General features: G+C 49.0%; 3 protein-coding genes across 3 annotated transcripts; all 3 read right to left on the bottom strand.

Annotated features, from left to right (window-relative positions):
* Window positions 1-5,212: 5,212 nt before the first annotated feature.
* Window positions 5,213-6,177, bottom strand: LOC112898362 (L10-interacting MYB domain-containing protein-like). The gene is made up of 2 exons (XM_025966692.1): window positions 5,881-6,177; window positions 5,213-5,797 (listed from the first exon to the last, which is right to left on the bottom strand). The coding sequence occupies exons 1-2, from the start codon at window positions 6,175-6,177 to the stop codon at window positions 5,213-5,215; spliced, it is 882 nt and encodes a 293-aa protein (XP_025822477.1).
* Window positions 6,178-11,740: 5,563 nt separating this feature from the next.
* On the bottom strand, window positions 11,741-13,964 carry LOC112898532 (60S ribosomal protein L32-1-like). The gene is made up of 4 exons (XM_025966870.1): window positions 13,828-13,964; window positions 13,617-13,708; window positions 12,185-12,366; window positions 11,741-12,061 (listed from the first exon to the last, which is right to left on the bottom strand). Exons 2-4 carry the CDS (start codon window positions 13,704-13,706, stop codon window positions 11,932-11,934), a joined length of 402 nt encoding a protein of 133 aa, XP_025822655.1. The 5' UTR covers window positions 13,707-13,708; window positions 13,828-13,964; the 3' UTR covers window positions 11,741-11,931.
* A 2,119-nt stretch (window positions 13,965-16,083) lies between these two features.
* Window positions 16,084-17,325, bottom strand: LOC112897205 (auxin-induced in root cultures protein 12-like). Its single transcript, XM_025965452.1, has one exon. It carries the CDS (start codon window positions 17,200-17,202, stop codon window positions 16,420-16,422), a length of 783 nt encoding a protein of 260 aa, XP_025821237.1. The 5' UTR covers window positions 17,203-17,325; the 3' UTR covers window positions 16,084-16,419.
* Window positions 17,326-18,856: the final 1,531 nt, after the last annotated feature.

Genomic DNA, 18,856 nt, shown 5'->3' with positions numbered 1-18,856 from the left:
GCAAGATTGTATGGATGCAAACCGGTAGGCAATAGGGCAACAAGCATTGATGCGCTCTACTCGGAGGCCCTAGGCCATAGTCCCTGCTCAAGGATAAGGCTCGGTCACTCGAGAAACTGGATGAGCTCTTGGATGCCTGCTGCCTAATTGCTTACCCGAAAACGGCAATGGAGATTACTTCTTCGCGGAGCTGGGTGCGTGGGCCCACGCCCTCTAGAAGAAGATTCTCCTCGTGGGATAATCCGAACTGCCTAACACTTCATCGCCATTTCCGGCTGCTCCTTCTCGCAGAAGAGATCGCCGCTCCCGTGCTCGCATGGTGTTCAGATTCAGAGAGCTGCCGCGATCACTTCCACAACTGGAACGGGGCAAAGCCGGGGGGGCCATGCTTGCTTGGCCGATGCCACTGCTGCGCGCCACCACTTCCTTGAGCTCGCAAGCTGAACTCATCCATGGAGCTTCAATGCAAGCTAGCCCAATTTGCAGAGACAGGATGCTGCATTACCAACTTGCCATGAATGTTCCTCATCGCTGAAAACGGTGATAGCCAGTGTTCCTTCGGCTTCAAAGGTACGGTACTCCTATGAATTGTAATTTTCTTTTTCTTTTTTTTTGAAACAAACCGGCAAAAGAGCTGCCTGTTATATTAATTAGAAGGAGAAAAGCCAAAGAAAGCCAGAGATTTGAAGTGACAGACCTGCAAAAGAAGGCTGTAGATTTGAAGTGAGGTCGTTTGGATCTTTCTTTTTTTAAAATTGACGGAACTGCGCGTTCAAAACCAAGTTTAGCTGTAGGTGTTTCATACGCGAAACCAGCAGGAATTTGACAGCTCACAAGTGGCGTGCATTTGAATATTTGTCCCTCGAGGCATCACATACATACACATTCCCTTCTTCGTCAACGGGCGCAATGAAGAGGAGCCGGAATAATAAACATATGGTCTGACAAGTAGAATAACCTGGCTGCCAAGCCAATCAACGGTTTACTCCAATCAGACCTCGCATTATTCTAGCTAATCCCTGGCCGTATCCCTAAACAATCTCCCCCATTTATTCTAATAATCGCCTCGGGATCGCCGCGACGCTCACATGCACAACGGCGTTAAACAACTCTCAGCTCTAGCAGTGTTCTCATCTGCAGCTAGTATTCCGTCAGAAATTCACAAATGTTCCTGATCATCAGCATGCAAAGAAAAGAAAAACAGGAATGGTCGGCGTTGAACTAGAATTTGGCAGCTTTTCAAGGAAAACCTGAACTGATCACTGCTAATCGATTCTCCAAGATCAGCAATCAATTATGCTAGACTATACAGATCTCCTGCGTGTTCGAGAAAAAAAAGGGCCATACAGATCTTGAACTTGAAACATTTCTGTAATGCCACCGGCGTGCAGATTCATGGAAGCATTATAGCCGGTCCGTGTTTGTACACAACCGTGTGGCAAAATTTGTACCACCAGCTCATCAGCTTGCAGCAGCAGCCAGCAGCCTCTTGCACCGCCAGCTTCTAGCCAAGACCAAAGACTACTTGTGCCTGGCTGCCGCCTGCCTTCGCAGCAACTACCCGTCGAAAAGCTGGACGAGGAGTAGGTGAAGTGAACTAGCCTGAATGCACACACGGTTCTTGACCATAACTCAGACTTGATGATCTCTCTCGTAATCGCCTCTCCGGGACAGTATTAACCACCACCGAGGCGTACGAACGGGCAGATCTTCTAGGAATATAGGGCAATAAAAGAGTAGATTTGGTGGTGGCGACTGTACTAGCTGCTGCAACATCTATTAAGGGTTACTTTAGTACAAGCAGCAGGATGTACTTGTTTATTCAAGGAGCTATGGGGAGAAAGAAAGGTTGGCCCTAGGGTTTTTAAAACTCGTCTTCTTCGTCAGGCTCAATCATTTGGGCAGGAAAGGGGAATCCATGGGCGTCCATCCAAGAAGCGTCTCCGAATTCATTTTCTTTTCCGAGTGAGCTACGCAGCCCGGCAATGGCGACACAGCATGGGTCCTTCCTACGTGGCAGGCGACGTGCGGGTCTTGTCAGTGACTGGAAGGAGTACCACGCTGGCGCCACGTCTGATGAGCCTGCTTGGGTGTCCCCGGCGACCGGGTTGGTTTGGGAATGGTGATTGTTTTGTATAGTTGTTGGATCTGAACTTGCAGCATAAGTTTGGTGGATCTGAACGTATAGAATATGATCAAGGGCTTGTTGCCGGCCTCTGCCTCGTAGAGATATTCCCTCGGCTCCCTGGGGTCAATCATTGCTGCGGTTTCTAACCTTCCCCGGCGCTTACTTTCCGGTTCTTCTGTCGGGCTCATGAACTGGCCATCATTTTCTGCAGACACTGTACACCGTGCTGTTAATTACTAGTCTCAGCATATTCCTGTCATCTTTACTCTTTACAATCGTCTAAAAATTCTATACTCGTAACAAGGCTTCCGGACACCAACTCTCTCCCAAGCATTTAGGTTGCGTTCGTTTCTTAGGGTCTAAAGTTTAGAGGTGTCACATTAAAAAGAATCTTGTTATTTAGAAGTATTAAATAAAGTCTAATTATAAAACTAATTGCAGAACCCCAGGGCTAATTCGCGAGACGAATCTAATGACGTATATTAGTCCATGATTAGCGGATGATTACTGTAGCATCACTGTAGCAAATTATGGATTAATTAGGCTCATTAAATTTATCTCGCGAATTAGTACCTATCTGTGCAAAAAGATTTATAAACATATTTTATTTAATACTTCTAAATAGCAAGATTCTTTTTAATGTGACGGTCTAAATTTTAGAGTGGAGGAAACCAACGCACCCTTAGCCCGGGACACCCATTCTTTCCATGAAAACTTGTGAGGATCTTAACGCCCCTGCCTTCCAACCACACCTTGCATAGTGATCGATGCCAATTGCATGCTCTCGCTGTCACAAACCTATTGGTCAATTGCACATAGGACAATAGGAGCAGACCAGCATCGATCACGAGGCAACACACACTTGAACGATGCTACGTTCTCTTCAGCAGTTACGCTGTTGCCTTGCCCGAATTAACGGTTCAGCAGCAGGCAGAGGTAGGCCTGGCCTTCTTCGTCCCCGGCACGGCGGCGTGAATGCGCGCGTGCCTGTGCCACGACCGGCGGCTGCTAGGACTAGGAGAGCATGCCGTGGCACGGGGCCCCGGCCCGGTGGTAGATTCTGATCGATGGCCGGACTTGACTTTCGCCGCCGAGTCCGTGCGCCGCGCGCGAATCGTCAGATTCAGATCACCGCCGAGCCGAGGCGACAGGCAAGAAGAAATCGCCGCCGCAGACGTCAACTTCGGCCGGCGTGGGTTAAAGCCGAGGAGCAAAGCTCCCCTACGTGCTAGAAAGTTAGGGTCTGATTGGGACTACTCTGCTTTACAAATCACAGCTCAGCTTCATGAACTTCACTGCAGAGCAGCTCTGCTTTGAACTCGTAGAGTTTCTGAAAGTGTTTGGCTAGCAGGACAACTTCAACTTCAGAAAATTGTGAATTTGTATGGAAAAGTCTCTTATACCCTCGAATGTTGCATGAGATGAGTTCGTTGACATACTTTCACTTAAACACTTTAATTAAAAAATAATACAATACCATAAATAATTAAAATACTCGTAGGAAGTGCTAATAATTAGTGAGTACGAATTAAAATATTCATAAATATTCCAAAATAAAAGCATTACATATCAAGCCACAATGATCCACTACCACTCTACACTACATCCAACTTTGAGTAATAGCCGTTGCTAATTCGTCACGAAAAGCATCCATAATAGGCACATTAGGTAAAGGAGACGATCCATCCGATGGTACTACATACTTGTTATACCTTTCCGGTATTGTAGGCTCATAATTTTCATCACGCTCCACCCTATCGAAGTCTAGATCCCCACTATTATGCTCACGAATGAAATTGTGAACCACCATGAGCCCAACGGGTATCTTCTTTTGCTTCTCTAATGGATATATTGGCATTCTATAGAGAATTTGCCACTTCATCTTGTATACTCCAAATGACCTCTCAATATAACTACGAACCCGTGCATGAATACGATTGAACTTTTCCTTAGAAGATTTTGGTTCCACACCTCTGTGCCATTCGGGTAAGTGATACCTCTCACCTTTGTATGGTGCTAGGTATCCCTCTCTGTTAGGATATCCCGCATCAACAAGATAATACTTACCTATAATAACAAATACATGATAAGGTTAGATAATACGGATTAGAGCTCAACAATTGAAAAAGTAGTAATAGTCATAAAATTACCTACCCTTGGGAGGGTGTGGGAAGAAGTTTTTATCCAATTTCATGGCATTGTACAACACAGTTGTGTCATGCACGGCTCCCGATTGCCCCACAGAAACATAGGTGAACCTCATATCAAAGTCGCAAATTGCTAAGATATTTTGAGTAGGTATCCCTGTTTTTCCAATGTACCTCACTTGTTCACTAGGAGGTAAAGATATTCTAATGTGCGTCCCATCTAGAGCACCGATACAATCTTTGAAATGTGGGAATGCCCTCCTATCATCTGCAATGTTTTTGTGGACGGTACGAAAGTTTGCATCTTTTGGCTTAATGAAATCGACTGCCATCTGCATCAAAGAGTCTAGAACTTCTGAAAATTTCCTACTAATAGTTTCACCTGAATGATTGAATCGATTCTGACATTTTCTATTGGACTCATTCCCAGAACATATGAACAAAAAAATTGCAAGAGCCTCATAAGTGTTCATATGCATAGATGGTTCCAGTCCATACCTTGATACTAACAAATTATGCAAATCCAAGAATATTTCCGTGCTCATACGCAATTGAGTATGACATTCACCTGGAGTTCTCAAACAATAAAGTACCCAGCTCATACCACTTTGTTCCGCTATTCTTGGTGGATTTTTATCAAGGTAAAGCTCAACATATCTCTCTGCCACCTTAGCACCACCCAAAACCAAATTCCAAAACTCAGCAGCAGCATCTTCTGACTCCTCTGAACCATCACTGTCACTGTCATACATCTGAAAATAATAACACCATGGATACAAAGAACGGTCATATAATTAGCAAACAATATTATGGATAACGTGCAATGATACAATGTTGGGATACAAGAACAAATAGTAACAAATGTCATCGATACAAGAAGGAATACAATATGAAATAACATAGAAAAAGAACACTCAAATAACATTCCTCAAAGTCTTCAATTCCCATACTTGTCATTGTACCTTCTTTTAAGCCAGTTCAAACGAATTTCTTTAGTAGGGAAAGTCAAAAATATTTCCCTTTGTTCTTTTTTCACAAATAATTGGGTAGCAATGTCACGCTCATTGCTACCATATTCTGCCCCACAATCCAAGACAACATCCATTACTTCTTTGATTGAAACGCCCTCAGCTTGCTTTCTTGATGTAAAAGACTCGGCTGAATTAGCAATCTTCGTGATTTGTTCTTGGATTTGAAGAGCTGTACTTGACTTTGGCTTCTTAGGAATTTCTAGGACAACACGAGGTTTTCTTTTTCTATTGTCAACAACAGGTGATACCTCCTGAACATCATCATCCTCTTCCTCCCTATATGACCAATCATGCATAAACTCGTTGTCCTCCTCCTCCAGTCCTTCTCCATCCATATTTTCAAACTCTTTTTGGCTATCGGGTATAATAGGATTGTCACTCATAGGGTTCCAATGATCACTTTCATCGTTAGAAATGTCACCAAACATTTCTCCAAGGAAGTCTTGATTTTGCAACGGTTTCTTCTTGAATTTTCCAGAACCCGGAACGTCCTGAAGAAATAAGATAATTTAGTACAACAATTAGGTTGTCCATATTAATCATATCCGAAACTTATGAACAACACTAAACTTACCATTTTCATCTTTTTCCACCACTCGTTGTCCATATTAATCACTCCTCTTGCATTATCCCAACCCGTTCCGGTTTGATTCCGCACTAACTTGTTCCAAATGGACCAATCATTCTTCAACCTATCCCACTTGTTCTTAATTTGTGTCTTCGATAGCTCGATGCCGGTCATTTGGAAAAATCTTGCCGACACTTCATTGTAACCTAAAGTGTTCAGATGTGTATTTGGCCTATTCCCTTTCCTTACTTGTTCGGCCATTAACTCATAAACAATACGATTATAATTATCCGTCCATTCCATAGAATCACCCTACTTGTTCATCCATTCGAAGCAAACATAACAACACAAATCATCCAATTACTACGGGACATAAACGTACGCAAACACAAATTGTAATGAACAATGTTGGAGCACGACCATACGACATATCACGAAATCAAAAAGTTGTTATACCTTCGTTGGACCACGAGGAGCAGGATTGGACCGCGCGTACGGCTGCGTTCCGGCGTCCGTGGCCGCTCCGAAGCCGGCCGCGCCCTCCCCGCCGGCAGCCAGGCCGGCCGCGCCCTCCTCCCTGGCAGCGGCCAGGCCGGCCGCGCCCTGGGACCACTGGCCCGAGCCAGCCCCGGCGCCCGCCGAGGCCGGGCCGCCCGCCCAAGCCGCGCCGCGCGCGCCCGCCGAGCCCCGCGCGCCCGCGCCCGAGGCCGCGCCGCCCGCGCCGGGGCTCGCGCCGCCCGCGGCGCCCGTGGACATGGAGGCGGCGGCGGCTAGGGTTTGAGAGGAACAGTGAGGGAACAGAGAAGAGGAGGGGACAGATGGAGGAAGAGGGGCGCAGGTAGGGGAGAATAGACAAGAAAACGTTTCATCCCATGTGTGTAATCAGTGGCATTGGTGGGTAATTTTCCCCCAACTTCATGAGGGAGTTCAAAACAACTATTCGTGAAGTACCATTTTGCCTGCTTCATGGATTTCGTGAAGTTGGGGCCAACTTCATGTTTTTTGGTGAAGCTGAGCTGGTGAAGCTATGGTTGTTTGGCTACAATTTTCTAAAGCGAAATCGAATTTGATGAAGTGAAGCAGTCCCAAAGAGACCCTTACTAGTAGGGATAAATCTAGTAGGGATAAATCGAGTGTGCCTCGCCACTCCTTTTCTTTTGGAGGCGACGGAAAGTTACATGTGCGCTGTGACACGACAGGGTAAATGCAGCTTTGTTTTTTTCTCTCCCTAGAACTGTTCAACCGGTTAACCAAAAATTGCACTGTGAAGGAAAAAAGGAACGAAGGTACCTGTCGGTAAATTCCGGTACTAAACTGCAGTGTGTTTTTTAGCTGGGCTGATCGAGCAGTGCTACACTCAGCAACTTTACAAGTGAATTTTGCACTTGCTGGTCTCTTTGTTGCTGAAAGGCTCGACGAGCACCACCGTCTCGTTGTGCTCTGCCGAATCAGAAGCAGTTGAGGACTTGCGGTGCTCCATGCATGGCCGGACCGAGCTTTGAAGGCGAAGCCAGGAACAGTGCGGAGACTTTGTTGGGGGGTCACAAAGTTAAAGCGGCGGCGATCGAACAAAGGGGAGGGAGAGAGGGGAGGTAGCTTCGAGTGCTGCGGCACTGTGCGAGATGGAAGGAAGGATCGGTCGCTTTGTACGAGCGGCGCTGTAGTGTGCGTGGCGGCTTTACAAGTGTACGCTGCGGCCGCCGCGGAAGGCGTCCGATTGGTGGGGGTGGGGGAAAGGCTCGCCGACCTAACCTGCAACCGACGAGGGGGTCCTTGCCGTGGAACAGTGGAGCCGGCCCGGCCGGCACTGTGAGACCCCGGAGGGCGTGGCGGGTCTCAGGCCGAGGCCGGTGGGCGGGACATGGAGAGAGGGGGAGGGGGATGACGGTGGAGAAGAAGGACGCGGTAATGCGGAAGCTCGTCCGCACCCGGCACCGGGGAAGAAGGGTCGTCGCCTCCTCGGGGGATCATGGCAACCATCGCACGCCGGCGGCGACCCCATCCATCCGAGATAGGCGACGTGGCTAACCCCGCCGTAAAAGGCCACCTCGACTACAAATATTTGAATCCACGAGGCCCAGTATGCTGGCCCATAAAACTCATCTGCTGCTTGCAGTCCTGGGCCGTAGAAAGCCCAAATAAAAGTTGTTGCGACCCGACGAGATCAATCATTTATATCAGCAAACATTTGTAATTTTATCATACGCAACTCAACTACTCAAGTAGGAGTATGAGCTTTCGCAAAAAAAAAAAGAGAGAAGAAAGTATGAACTTGTGAGATATGCAAAATAAGAGCATAAAATTCACTCACCAAATCACAACACAAATCCTGTCTAATCAATTCAATGAATTAGTATAAAACATTTTTCACGATCTTCTAGCAAAATGGAGCAAATTAAGCACTCCAGCAGGCCAGCACTAGGATGAAGGGTGTCCTGGTAGGATATGTATGATCCAAAATATGAAGGTAGCAAAGAAATCTGCTCACTGAAACAGCTTTGCTTGCCTTATAACAGCCTAACAGGAACATATCATCGATTGGCAGTTCAAGTTCAAGACTTCGATGAGCAACAACAAGAAGAAGAGAATTCTAGTTTGAATGTCGATGTAGTTGCCAACATTAGATAGCTATCTACTTTCCAGTTCTCAAAAAAGCAAACGGACTACGGTGACCACGTCGACAGAACTGGCACACGCCCGTAAGCAGAGCTCGTGGCTGGCTGGCGATGCACATGACAGTATGTGTGGAATTTAGCTTTTATGTTCACTGGAGTGAAAATTGATGACTACTTATCTTTAGCTAGTAAATGGCTAGATGAAAAGAAATTTGGTGCTGTCAATAGTATTGCTGCTGGGATCCTGTGGGGAATCTGGCTTTCTGAAATTACAGTGGCAGGACATCAAGATGGTGCTCCGGAGAATCTGGATCTGCATGATGGCATGGATACCAATTTACAAGCAGGGCATGGAAGTTGCAATCAGACAATGGTGCAACTTCTTGGAGGTTCAGCTAAGGACCCCCTTGGCGACTGCCTGACTGCAACTGCAAGGAAGGTGCTCATGAGCAGGCTGGACAACGACTGGAAGGCGTACTGAAGAACAAAGGAAGAAAGAGCTGCTGTCTCTGTTTTTTTCCTTCTGCAGTCCTTGTTCTGAACTCCTCTGTACTTCGGCATAGCGGCCGTCAGTCAGTCTGTGGGTTAGGGTGTCTTCTGCTATGTGGCTGGTCATCAGTCTTTGTAAAAGCGCTGAACATGCTACAAACATGCTGCTTTGTTTCGTTTGGAATGGAGCGGGGCAAATGTTGCCTGTTTTTCTAAAAAAATAATAATTCAAATTCAGTTTGATCCGTGTCTGAGCACGATGAAACGAATCGATCACAAGAGAAAACAAACGAATTCAAATCCGACGAGGCTGTCAGCCGAAGACGATCTCGACAGAATGGCAAGGCGCGACTGAGAGGAACGGGTGAACATCAAGAGGAGACGGGAGGCGGGAGGTAGGAGAGAGGGGAGATGCGGTGCTTACGGGGGATGCTTGAAGATTGAGACGATCAGAGCGACGACACTGAGGGGTCGCCGCCGGCCTCCATCTCGTCCTCTCGTTCGAGTGCGGGGGCTCCGGGGGTTGCGAAGCGCGCGAGTTCTCCGGTCCGGCGGGGCCGTCGAGGAGGTCTGCTCTAAGCGCCGGGGCGCGTCCGCGCCTGAGACTTCGCGGTGATCGGAAACCGGAGCCGCCATGGCCGTGGCGAGGTCCTGGTACATTTGCAAAAAAACACTCTGATTTGGATCGGTTCTTTGTAAATAATATTTACATAAACCCCCTAACTCGGATCGCAATCGCGATCCGAGTATTTATATAGAACACTCTCAGGAACTGCATTTTCCAAAATAGTCCTCCACCGCGCCTGGCATCGTCCCCGCTCTCTCTTCCCCATCGCCAATGGCTCTCGGGCCCCGTCCGGCGAAGCCGAGGGCTGCCTCGACATCGTGGACATGCTTCTCTTCTTGCTTGTGGCGAAGAGAAGCGGCGCGGCAGAAGAGAGACGAAGGTGGGGTATTCGTTCCGGAAGATGGCAGCGGGCTACCTGGCTGGTGAGGTGTTTACGGCGGCTCTAGTCTGCCTCGCCGGCTCGCCGCCACCTGCCCCGTCGACGTACCTCTGATGGCAGGCCGAGAAATCCGTAAGCACCCACGCGCCATAACCCCTGTTCCCCTCGCCGCCGACCCCCAACTCCGGCTGACTGACTGAATTGCTGGTTGCGAGCTTGAGAGAAGTGATTTCAGAATTGTGCAGAATAAAATCCAATTAGAAATCATTCACCATGTTATGTCTTTGGTGCAGAGCTGCAGAATTGGCAATGTCTAAACTCCAAAGTAATCTGGAAAACGATGCAACTGTTCTGAAACTGCCTGTTACAAGCAAGATTTCAACCCAACATGTCAAGCAACAATTGGTCTTGTAGTCTTGTACCCGAGTAATGTACTATGGCTCACCGCCTCTCTGGATTTGTTGCTGCGGCCTTTTCTGGCATTGCCAAGTTTGTTATCATTATGGAATCGATGTGGTCAGCCTAAAAGAAAAAAACAGTGTCTGACTGATTAAGGATATTTGCCTAATTGCACCACTGGAATTTATACACGGGAGAAAGACCTGAATCCATAATGACAATTAACAAATTACCCTGAGGCATGCTTCAATCTATGTTAACATTCGGTACCAGAATGTTAGAATGGAGTTCAAATCTAAACTAAGCAAATCCTAGCTTCCTTAGCTGAGTTAACAGGAGCAGGTTTTTGAGGATACCTACAGCACAATCTTCACAGTACACTTTCAGCAATTCTTTTGCAATGGTCTTGAGTTCCATCCGGACTTCCACCATCCACAATAACGTTTTAAAAGTACATCCCTGTACTAGAAATGAACTCAGCTCTTCAGGTTTGATAACATGTAAGAATTCGGAAAATATGATATGTATGCAGTATGCTCCAAAATATGCAAGGAGCAAAGAAAACAGCCAACAGAGACAGCTCTGCTTGTAACAGCACCGTATCCTCGTTTATGACAGTTCAAGGCTTCAATGCACGACAGGTTGAGAATTATAGTTTAGATGCTGGCAAAGAAGCAGTATATATTATTTCATTTCTTGTTCACTGAAAAGAAAGTGGGCTACAGCGATAACTTCAGCAGAACAGGCACCACCGCAGCTCTGCAACATGTACATGCCGGATGATGGGCAAGCAGAGCTCGTGGCTGGCCGGCAATGGCCACAGTGAGACGGATGAGGGCGATGCTGACCAGCATGCTGTATGTAGATGGTATATCTAGGGTAGTAATGGATCATAGTTCTAGTTATCTCTTCATAATCCAACTTGCATGTAGGAGGTATATCTAGGGTGGTAATAGATCATGGTTCTAGTTATCTCTTCATAATCCAACTTGATTCTTATATAAGCTTAAAATTGTATAGGTAATCCTTATAAATTTTAGCCTAAAATTATATAAGATTAGAGCCCTCTTAAATTATCTAGGCTGCTAAAATTTAAAGCCCTTTACCACCACTGCTGTACCCAGAGAGCGAGGTGAGCCGCCACAGCCTCAATGGTGCCGGCGATGCGTTGGCTGATAGTCAAAGGCCATCCGGCTCTTCCAGACCACAGCCTCAGAGGAGCAGCAGGACAGCCACGACCATGGCCCCCAGAACCATTTCCTGTCACACTCAACTCAATTACCTAATAACTAGTCCATTGAAAGTTGGTTTCACTGCAAAACATAACCGCACTATTCCTCACGTAAACTGCCTTAGCTAGAGTCTAGGATCTAAATACCAGGTAGTACATACACAGATATTGCATTATGAAAGACAGGTTCCCAAAAATATGCAGATAACTCAGATAGGCATTCGGTAACAGTAGAATTTGCCATATTAGAGTCGCTATTGATAGCAAAAAGGTCGGCATAACAGGTATCCCAGGTGGCAACACGACACGAAACAGAGTAGTTTTCCTACAGCCGAGAAAGACAAGATCCAACAGTCGTACAGACGAGCAACCCAGCCTACTCGTCCTCCTGGCTGCGGAGCCTGGCGAGCTTGTTGGTGACCACGATGTCGAGCTGAGCAGCACGCTCAACAATCTCCTTGCGCTTCTTTGTTGAGACGTTGTGGGCAATCTCGGCGCAGTATGTCCTGTGAGAGCAAAACGACATTGCATCAGTAAACGGAGCTGCAAACAGCAGAGGATTATACAGGCACATAGGTCACAATGAGAACAAATGTTAATATCAGCAGTTGGCTTTGGTAAACTCATACCTGTTGTGCATCATGAGCACCTCCAGCTCAGAGACATTGTGCACCACAAACTTCTTGAACTTGTTGGGAAGGTAGTGCCTGGTCGACTTGTCAGAGCCGTACCCAATGTTAGGCATCAAGGTGCATCCCTTGAACTTCCTCCTGACACGGGAGTCAATACCCTTTGGCCTGCGCCAGCTTGGCTGCACAAAGGACAATGATGGGATATTAGTCCTTGCAAACATGCCATGTAGCATTAAGTATGATTAACAGGGAATGATAAATACAACGATATGGTGTAAAGAAATTACACTCAAGAGATATCTGCATGTAAAATTCAGATGCAGTGACACACCAATTACCACACTCTTGGCTCTTGGGTGGGATAATGAGCGCATAATGCAGCCAGTCAGACAGTAAGAAACCCAACTTCAAAAGGGCAATAAAATGTTCTTTAAATAGCATAAAGTATCATTTGAGCTGGAGTCAGGAAGGTCAATATACTCAGGTCCACGCCATGATCAAAATTGCCAAGGATTTAAATAGGTTAGAACTGGAAGCCCATCAAACCACTATTTCCATGAGATTAAAATGCAAAATTAGAAGTGAGCTAAATGGACAGAACAAATTGTTATCTAGTACCAACTAAAGGATTCCCTATTTTTCAATCTCCAACATAACAACAGTACTCTTACATTCAATAAAATATCAATTTGGTAATCTCTAGAGAGACCTCAGATAAAAACAATAGGCTTTCAGCATTCACAGAAAGCTGTACCTAAAGAAGAATTCAAAAGATAATCTTGAAAAATTGTGCAGGTCAATGAGCAGAGCAGCACTTAAAGGCACAAAATTACCAGGAAACAATGGCTTTTCAATATGTATCCAAAAGTAAAAAAACAAATTTCGTATCTATCTCTACCCAAAAGGCGTGTGATACTATTCTAGCGCACAGTATCAAACCATGGTACATTTTATTGCAAATGGGAAAAAAAACAATGTTCAGCTCAGGCCAATATCCTGCTGCTAGATGAATAACCGTTGGGAGCCCCAAATAGGCAAATACACTTCATCAACCAACAAACAGAACATGTGTGACAGTTTCAAACTTTCAGCCGGTTCAGTGCTTCTGTTAAGAGCACAGTACTACTGATATCTAAAACTAGCTAGGAATCTAGAACAAGCATCACCATGCCGTTTTGTAAAGAACTGCTTAATCTGGGCTACTTAAATACTACCAGGGTGGATCTAGTTAGAATCAAATGAGCGCATGTATTCACAAGACAACACATCTATGGGACAAGGAACACATCCATCCATCAGATGCTAAACGAACCGGTAATCTGCTACCGAGGCAACCCAACCAAGCACAAAGATCCGGCCGCCAAGAACGCAGCACAAGGCCAGAGGTGCCATTTCAGAGACCAACCAAAAGAGGCTAAAGGCTTCGCACCTTGAGGCACTTGTAGCGGTCGAGGTGGGGCCTCTTGAACTGCTTGACCCGCTTCTTCACGATCTTCTTCGTCAGCAGCGGCACCGCCATCTCTGCTCCGCCACCGATCACCAACAAGCAAACATCAGACACACACGCAGACGTGAGGTGAGATCGACGGGGAAAGGAACACGAAAACCAGCCGGGAAGTTTCGCCGGCGAGGTGGCGCACCTTCGGGTCGGGGAGCACCGCCGGGTGGGGATGGAAGTGCGGGGGCGAAGTGCGAGGCGGCGGAGGCGGGGTTGGGGAGGTGGCGAGGACGCTCTTATACGGGCTAAAACCCTAGCGCGGAGAGACACTGGTCGGATGGACGGCTGGGATGCGGGCAGTTACAGCCGGACGGTGCGATCGGATTGGATGGGCTCGTATGCTGTTGGGCCACGGTTTGGTGAAAAATGTCACGGCCCAAGCTTGTTATCCCTGTGCTGTTGTTGGGTCGTCTGAGTTACTGGGCTGGAGCTGCTTTAGAGAGGTCCCCTTCGGGCTTCGGTTTTGCACGATACATAATTGAGCTGGATCTGCACGAAATAGGGGTAGTGACTTCTTTTTTTCCCGCCGCGACGCGCGCGCCGTCCCCTGCGCAGCCTGGGGTAGTCGCGGCCTGCTATCGGCCCAATTGCAGCCCATCACAAAATCTGCATGTCGCGCCTGCGTGCGCAGCCTGGGGTGGTTTGTTTATTTTCTCCTTTTGCTTTTGTTTTTCTTTCTCATTTTGTTTGTATTTTTATTTTATATTCCTTCCCAGTATGTTATTAATTTCAAAAAAATATTCCCTCCCAATTCACAGGTGAAACCCAGTTTTTTTCTGTTTTTCCTTATTCTTTTAGTTGTGATTTTCTTTTGTTTCTCCTTCGGTCACTCTCACCCACGTTTCAGAACCGTTTTAGATTTTTATGAAAAGTAGAACCGTTTTAAGATGACTCTGATCCAGAGTCACTACTCTCAAATGGCAACGATGTGTTCATGGCATCTTCGTCCTTGGTCCCTCAGGCCCCAGTGGCCCAGTAGCGTCCCACCGAGTCGAACGCCGCGTCCTGTATTCGCCGTGTTGCCGTCGGCCATGAATGCTACCTGTCAAAACCGCCGCACCGGCCAGAGGCTCGTGCGAGACTGCAGGTGCAAGGCTGGCGCGCACGTCGCCGCGCGGTATCCGGACAGTGAGACACGGACGAAGAAAGACGACGACGACGGCGCCGACACGCGCGGCGGCGGCACGTGCACCCATGCCTACGCTGCACGCACAGGCGTAGCGTTGTCTTGCTACAGCTTCGTGGAACGAGCACGGTGATTTCCGCCGCGCCGGCCCGGCCGGCGGGGACCGTCCGCCAGCCCGCGCGTTCGCTCGTCGCACGCAGAGACATCTCCCCTCCGGCAACTGTGCCAGCCATGTGCCCTGCGGCACTGGGGGGTTCGGTCTGCCAAGCTAGCTGTAGCTAGGAAGGAGCGCACCATGGGTTGCTGGTGGCTGCTGCTGCTCGCAGCTCGTGAACCCGTCGGGCAGTGTCGCAGCAGGGCTCCAGCTCCAGGCCAGCCTCCGGCACCAGCGGAAAAGAGCTCAATCATCTCGGTCGACCGCCACCTACCGTGCGGAGCCCCTGCCGGCGTCCTCGCCACCCTTTTCCAAATTCCGGCTAGCTGGCTGCCGCCTTTTTTTTTCCTGGGTCACCACCCTGCAATTGGCGTCGCATGCAATCAAGATCACTGGTTTCTCTGCCGCTTTGCTTCTTGCTTGCTTCCATGGTTTGGTTCGGATAGGAGAGTTGGCGGATGGGCGCATGTACGAACGCTTATTAGTGCGCTGTTCTTCTCATCATACTTGGGGTCTTTATCAGGGAATGATGAGCAGAACAGAGCTGAGAGCTCAGCTCGTCGAGTGAGGGCGTGAGGCAGAGCAGGCAATCATCTTGAGTGATCGTTCACTCCCAACGGAACGAGCTAACCGACCACGTCGCCGTCCATGGATTGGGTTGATAGCTTCACGCTTGCGCTGCACAAGATTGTTCTCCCGAGAGCGTGTTTGGTTTTGGAGAGCTATAAAAAATTAGCTCTGTCACGTTAAAGAGAAACTTATCATTTAGAAACATTAAATTAGCATCATTGTTGCAAATTAGAAATTAATTAGTCTCTTTAAATTCGTCTCGTGAATTAGCACTGTCAATGAGAAAAATTTATAAACACTAATATTCTAATACTAAAATTTATAAACACTAATACTCTAAATAGCAAGATTAAGCAAACAGGCGTGAACCACCGGTGAAGTGCTCGCGCCGTCACCTCAAGGATCCTTGATTTTGCTGCGAAGCTACCTCCTTTGATCAGATCAGAGGCAAAGCTGCGTGCTGGCCTGAGTTCGCTGTCAACGCACTCTTCTCCCGGGTCCCTTCAACACCGCGCTAGATCATGTGCAAGCGCCACGGTTATGAGAAGTTCAGGCAAGGTGATTTTTTTTGACAAAAAAGACAAGGTTAGGCAAGGCATCGTACCACCCAGAGATTCAGAAACAGAGAGCAGTGGCAAGAAACTACGGCCATGTGACCGGATGAATGGCATGTCTCCACTACAGTAAAATCGCTATGCTACCAAACAACACCTCAACAACACAAGTACAGCAACCATTTTTATTGCAAGGCCAAAAAGAAGGGGGAAAAAACCCCAACAAAAATAGCGCAGTATTTCCTCTCCCGCCCGCCGCCGCCCCGCCACCTTCGCTGAGGAATGATGGCAGGCAGCGTCCACCATCCGGCGTTCCAGCTACCGCCATCATCATACCGTCGCCAAGAGCCCCACCAGCGCCAGCGCGAGGAGCGCCGGCGCGGACAGGCCGGCCGTGGACGCGGCGGCGTTTGGGGACTTCCCGCCGGACGGCGCCATGGACGACGCGGCGCCGCTGTCGCTGCCGCCGGACGCGGCCGGGCCGCCGGCCTCGGGCGCGGCGGAGGGCGAGGCGGCGGGGGCGCCCGCGGCGGCCTTGCTGCCGGCGAGGACGAGCTTGCCCTTGGCGGAGAGGTTGTCGGCCCCGAAGGCGTGCTTGTCGGGTGCGCCGCCGGTGGCGGAGGCCCCGACCTGCCACACCTGGTTCACGGCCTTCATCCCCTTGGGCAGCTGCAGCTTACCGTACACCCGGATCTTGCCGCCGCTGCCGGCGGCGTCCGCGGCGAGCTCGGTGGCCGGGAACTCGAGCGGGGACGAGGCGCCCAGCGCGTACCCGGAGATGTTGTACGTCTTCACGGCGGGCGCCGCGGAGCCGGACCCCCTGAGCGCCACCAGCGCCTGCGCGCCGGCCATGCCCTCGCCGGTCGGGTTGAGCCCCCACGCCACCCACCCGCCGGGCGCGGCGGGCGCCGCCACGAACGCCACGGAGAGCGACGACTTGGACGCGTCGTAGGTCCAGTGCAGCGACGCGCCGAGCTTGGGGAGGTCCTCACAGGTGGCGTACGCCCGCCCCGCCGGGAACTTCTCGCTCGCGCAGGCGGCGGACGCCAGGCGCGTGGCCGACGGCGACGCCAGCAGGAGGACCAGGAGCAGCGGCATTGCGGAGGCGGCCATGTGGGGTTCGGGTTGGCGCTCGCTGGCCTTGCTGTTCTTGGAGTGGAGTGGAGGTGTGGAGCTGTGTGGGAGTGTGAGCAGGGGGAGGATTTATAATGGGAGGAGTGGGCTTGATTGGGAATTATAAATGTGATCAGGGGGGTCTCAGAATTTGGAGCGTTTCATTTTTTTTAGGCTAAAAAATGCTGATGCTTTGTTGCGTGTGGTAGCCACGAGTGAGAACTTGGAAGTGTGCTGATGAAACTAGGATATGGGTTTGGCCTGAAAGTAGTATGAATCACTTGTTGGCGCGTACAAACCCCTTTTGACTTTTTTCAAGAATCGAGTTGGTTTGCGAGATTCCCCTTTCCAAACAAGCCCTTCTTTTTTGCTCCAAGAGTGTGTGCGTGTGCGTTTGTATTAAGATTATCAAAAAGTACACACAAGGTTCCAGTAGTGTTTTTTTTTTGGAAAAGCTTACTAGTAATGATTTCAAAACATAATCGGGTAGATATATATGAATTGGGCACGCATTTTACGAATTTTGTGATGTGGGTTGTCATTATTCTACTTCGTGTGACCGGAGCTGTCTTTCTGAAAATATAAGACATTTTTGTTAAGAAAACCCTTTGATCAATAATTACTCTACTGCTACTGATTAGTTTTGTGATGCACAATTGATTTATCAGCATTCAAAAATATATGCTTCCTTATGAATATGATTTAGTGCAGTAATTGTTAACCAAAGCCTTGCCATAAGGAACAAGAATTCACCTCATTTTTTGAGATAAAAAGGGAGAATCTTGTTTTAAAAAATAGTCCCACGCATCTCTTCATTTTCGCAAACCAAGCCGATTTCGCGTCAAAATTATGGAGTCCATGCTGCCCAAACTGAGTCCTCGAGACCTCAACCGTAGACGACGGGTTTCTGAAAATGAAAACTGCATGCGAAATGAGCCGCATTTTACTGCTACTAGGATGCCTCAATCCAGAACGTGCCAAGGAGGCACGGCCGGCCGGCCACCGCCGCACACGACACGGCGCGACGAGCGCGGGGGCGACCAAAGCGAGATGCGATTCGCCGCCGCGGGGCTTAACCAGGACGGGGATGCGAGACCAGCCGGCCGGAAGAGAGACCCGTGGCGCCAGTTCCGCGGTGATCGGTGGACGAGAACGAGACGGACGGAGGGGCGCTGGAAAGGCAGGGCGGCGCACATGGCGAGCCCCGCCGCGTTAGGAGCCTTGGCACCCACTCCTCGGCTGCGACCGGGCGGCCATTCCGGTCAGACTACTGCTTGCTTCGAAGCTCCGGAGGCAATTCAATGGTGAATAATGGTCCAAGCATCATCCCTGGGAGGGACCTGACCAAACTTCCTTCAGATGGCAAGCAAGCATTTGGCGGTCCATGTGTCTGTCCGTGTGGTGCACGTCGACGAGTGGAGTGATCCCAACGGCAGTGGCGAGACCGCGAGAGGAGACGGACAGAGCTGCCTGCAACTTCTCCGCCGGGTTCAGAGAGTTCAGACAGGTCGCCGGGTCCGTCGGGGTGCGAACGCTGACGACGAGCTGAAGGCTGAAGTGTCCGTCACTCCATTGTATCTTCAGCTTCGTCAGAGCTGACCGTGGAACAGATTAGATAGCATTAGCAAGTCACACCCTCCTGCCTTTCACTTTT

The sequence above is a fragment of the Panicum hallii genome, chromosome 6 (assembly GCF_002211085.1).
Source record: "Panicum hallii strain FIL2 chromosome 6, PHallii_v3.1, whole genome shotgun sequence".
Taxonomy (NCBI): Eukaryota; Viridiplantae; Streptophyta; class Magnoliopsida; order Poales; family Poaceae; genus Panicum; species Panicum hallii.
This window is presented reverse-complemented; position numbering and strand designations above follow the sequence as displayed.

Coding starts and splice junctions, on each gene's coding strand:
- LOC112897205 (XM_025965452.1), bottom strand. CDS start 17,202: ATGGCCGCCTCCGCAATGCCGCTGCTCCTGGTCCTCCTGCTGGCGTCG.
- LOC112898362 (XM_025966692.1), bottom strand. CDS start 6,177: ATGGAATGGACGGATAATTATAATCGTATTGTTTATGAGTTAATGGCC. Junction 5,798..5,880: donor GGTGGAAAAAGATGAAAATG/GTAAGTTTAGTG, acceptor TTATTTCTTCAG/GACGTTCCGGGTTCTGGAAA.
- LOC112898532 (XM_025966870.1), bottom strand. CDS start 13,706: ATGGCGGTGCCGCTGCTGACGAAGAAGATCGTGAAGAAGCGGGTCAAG. Junction 12,367..13,616: donor ACCGCTACAAGTGCCTCAAG/GTGCGAAGCCTT, acceptor TCCTTTGTGCAG/CCAAGCTGGCGCAGGCCAAA. Junction 12,062..12,184: donor GTGCTCATGATGCACAACAG/GTATGAGTTTAC, acceptor TTGCTCTCACAG/GACATACTGCGCCGAGATTG.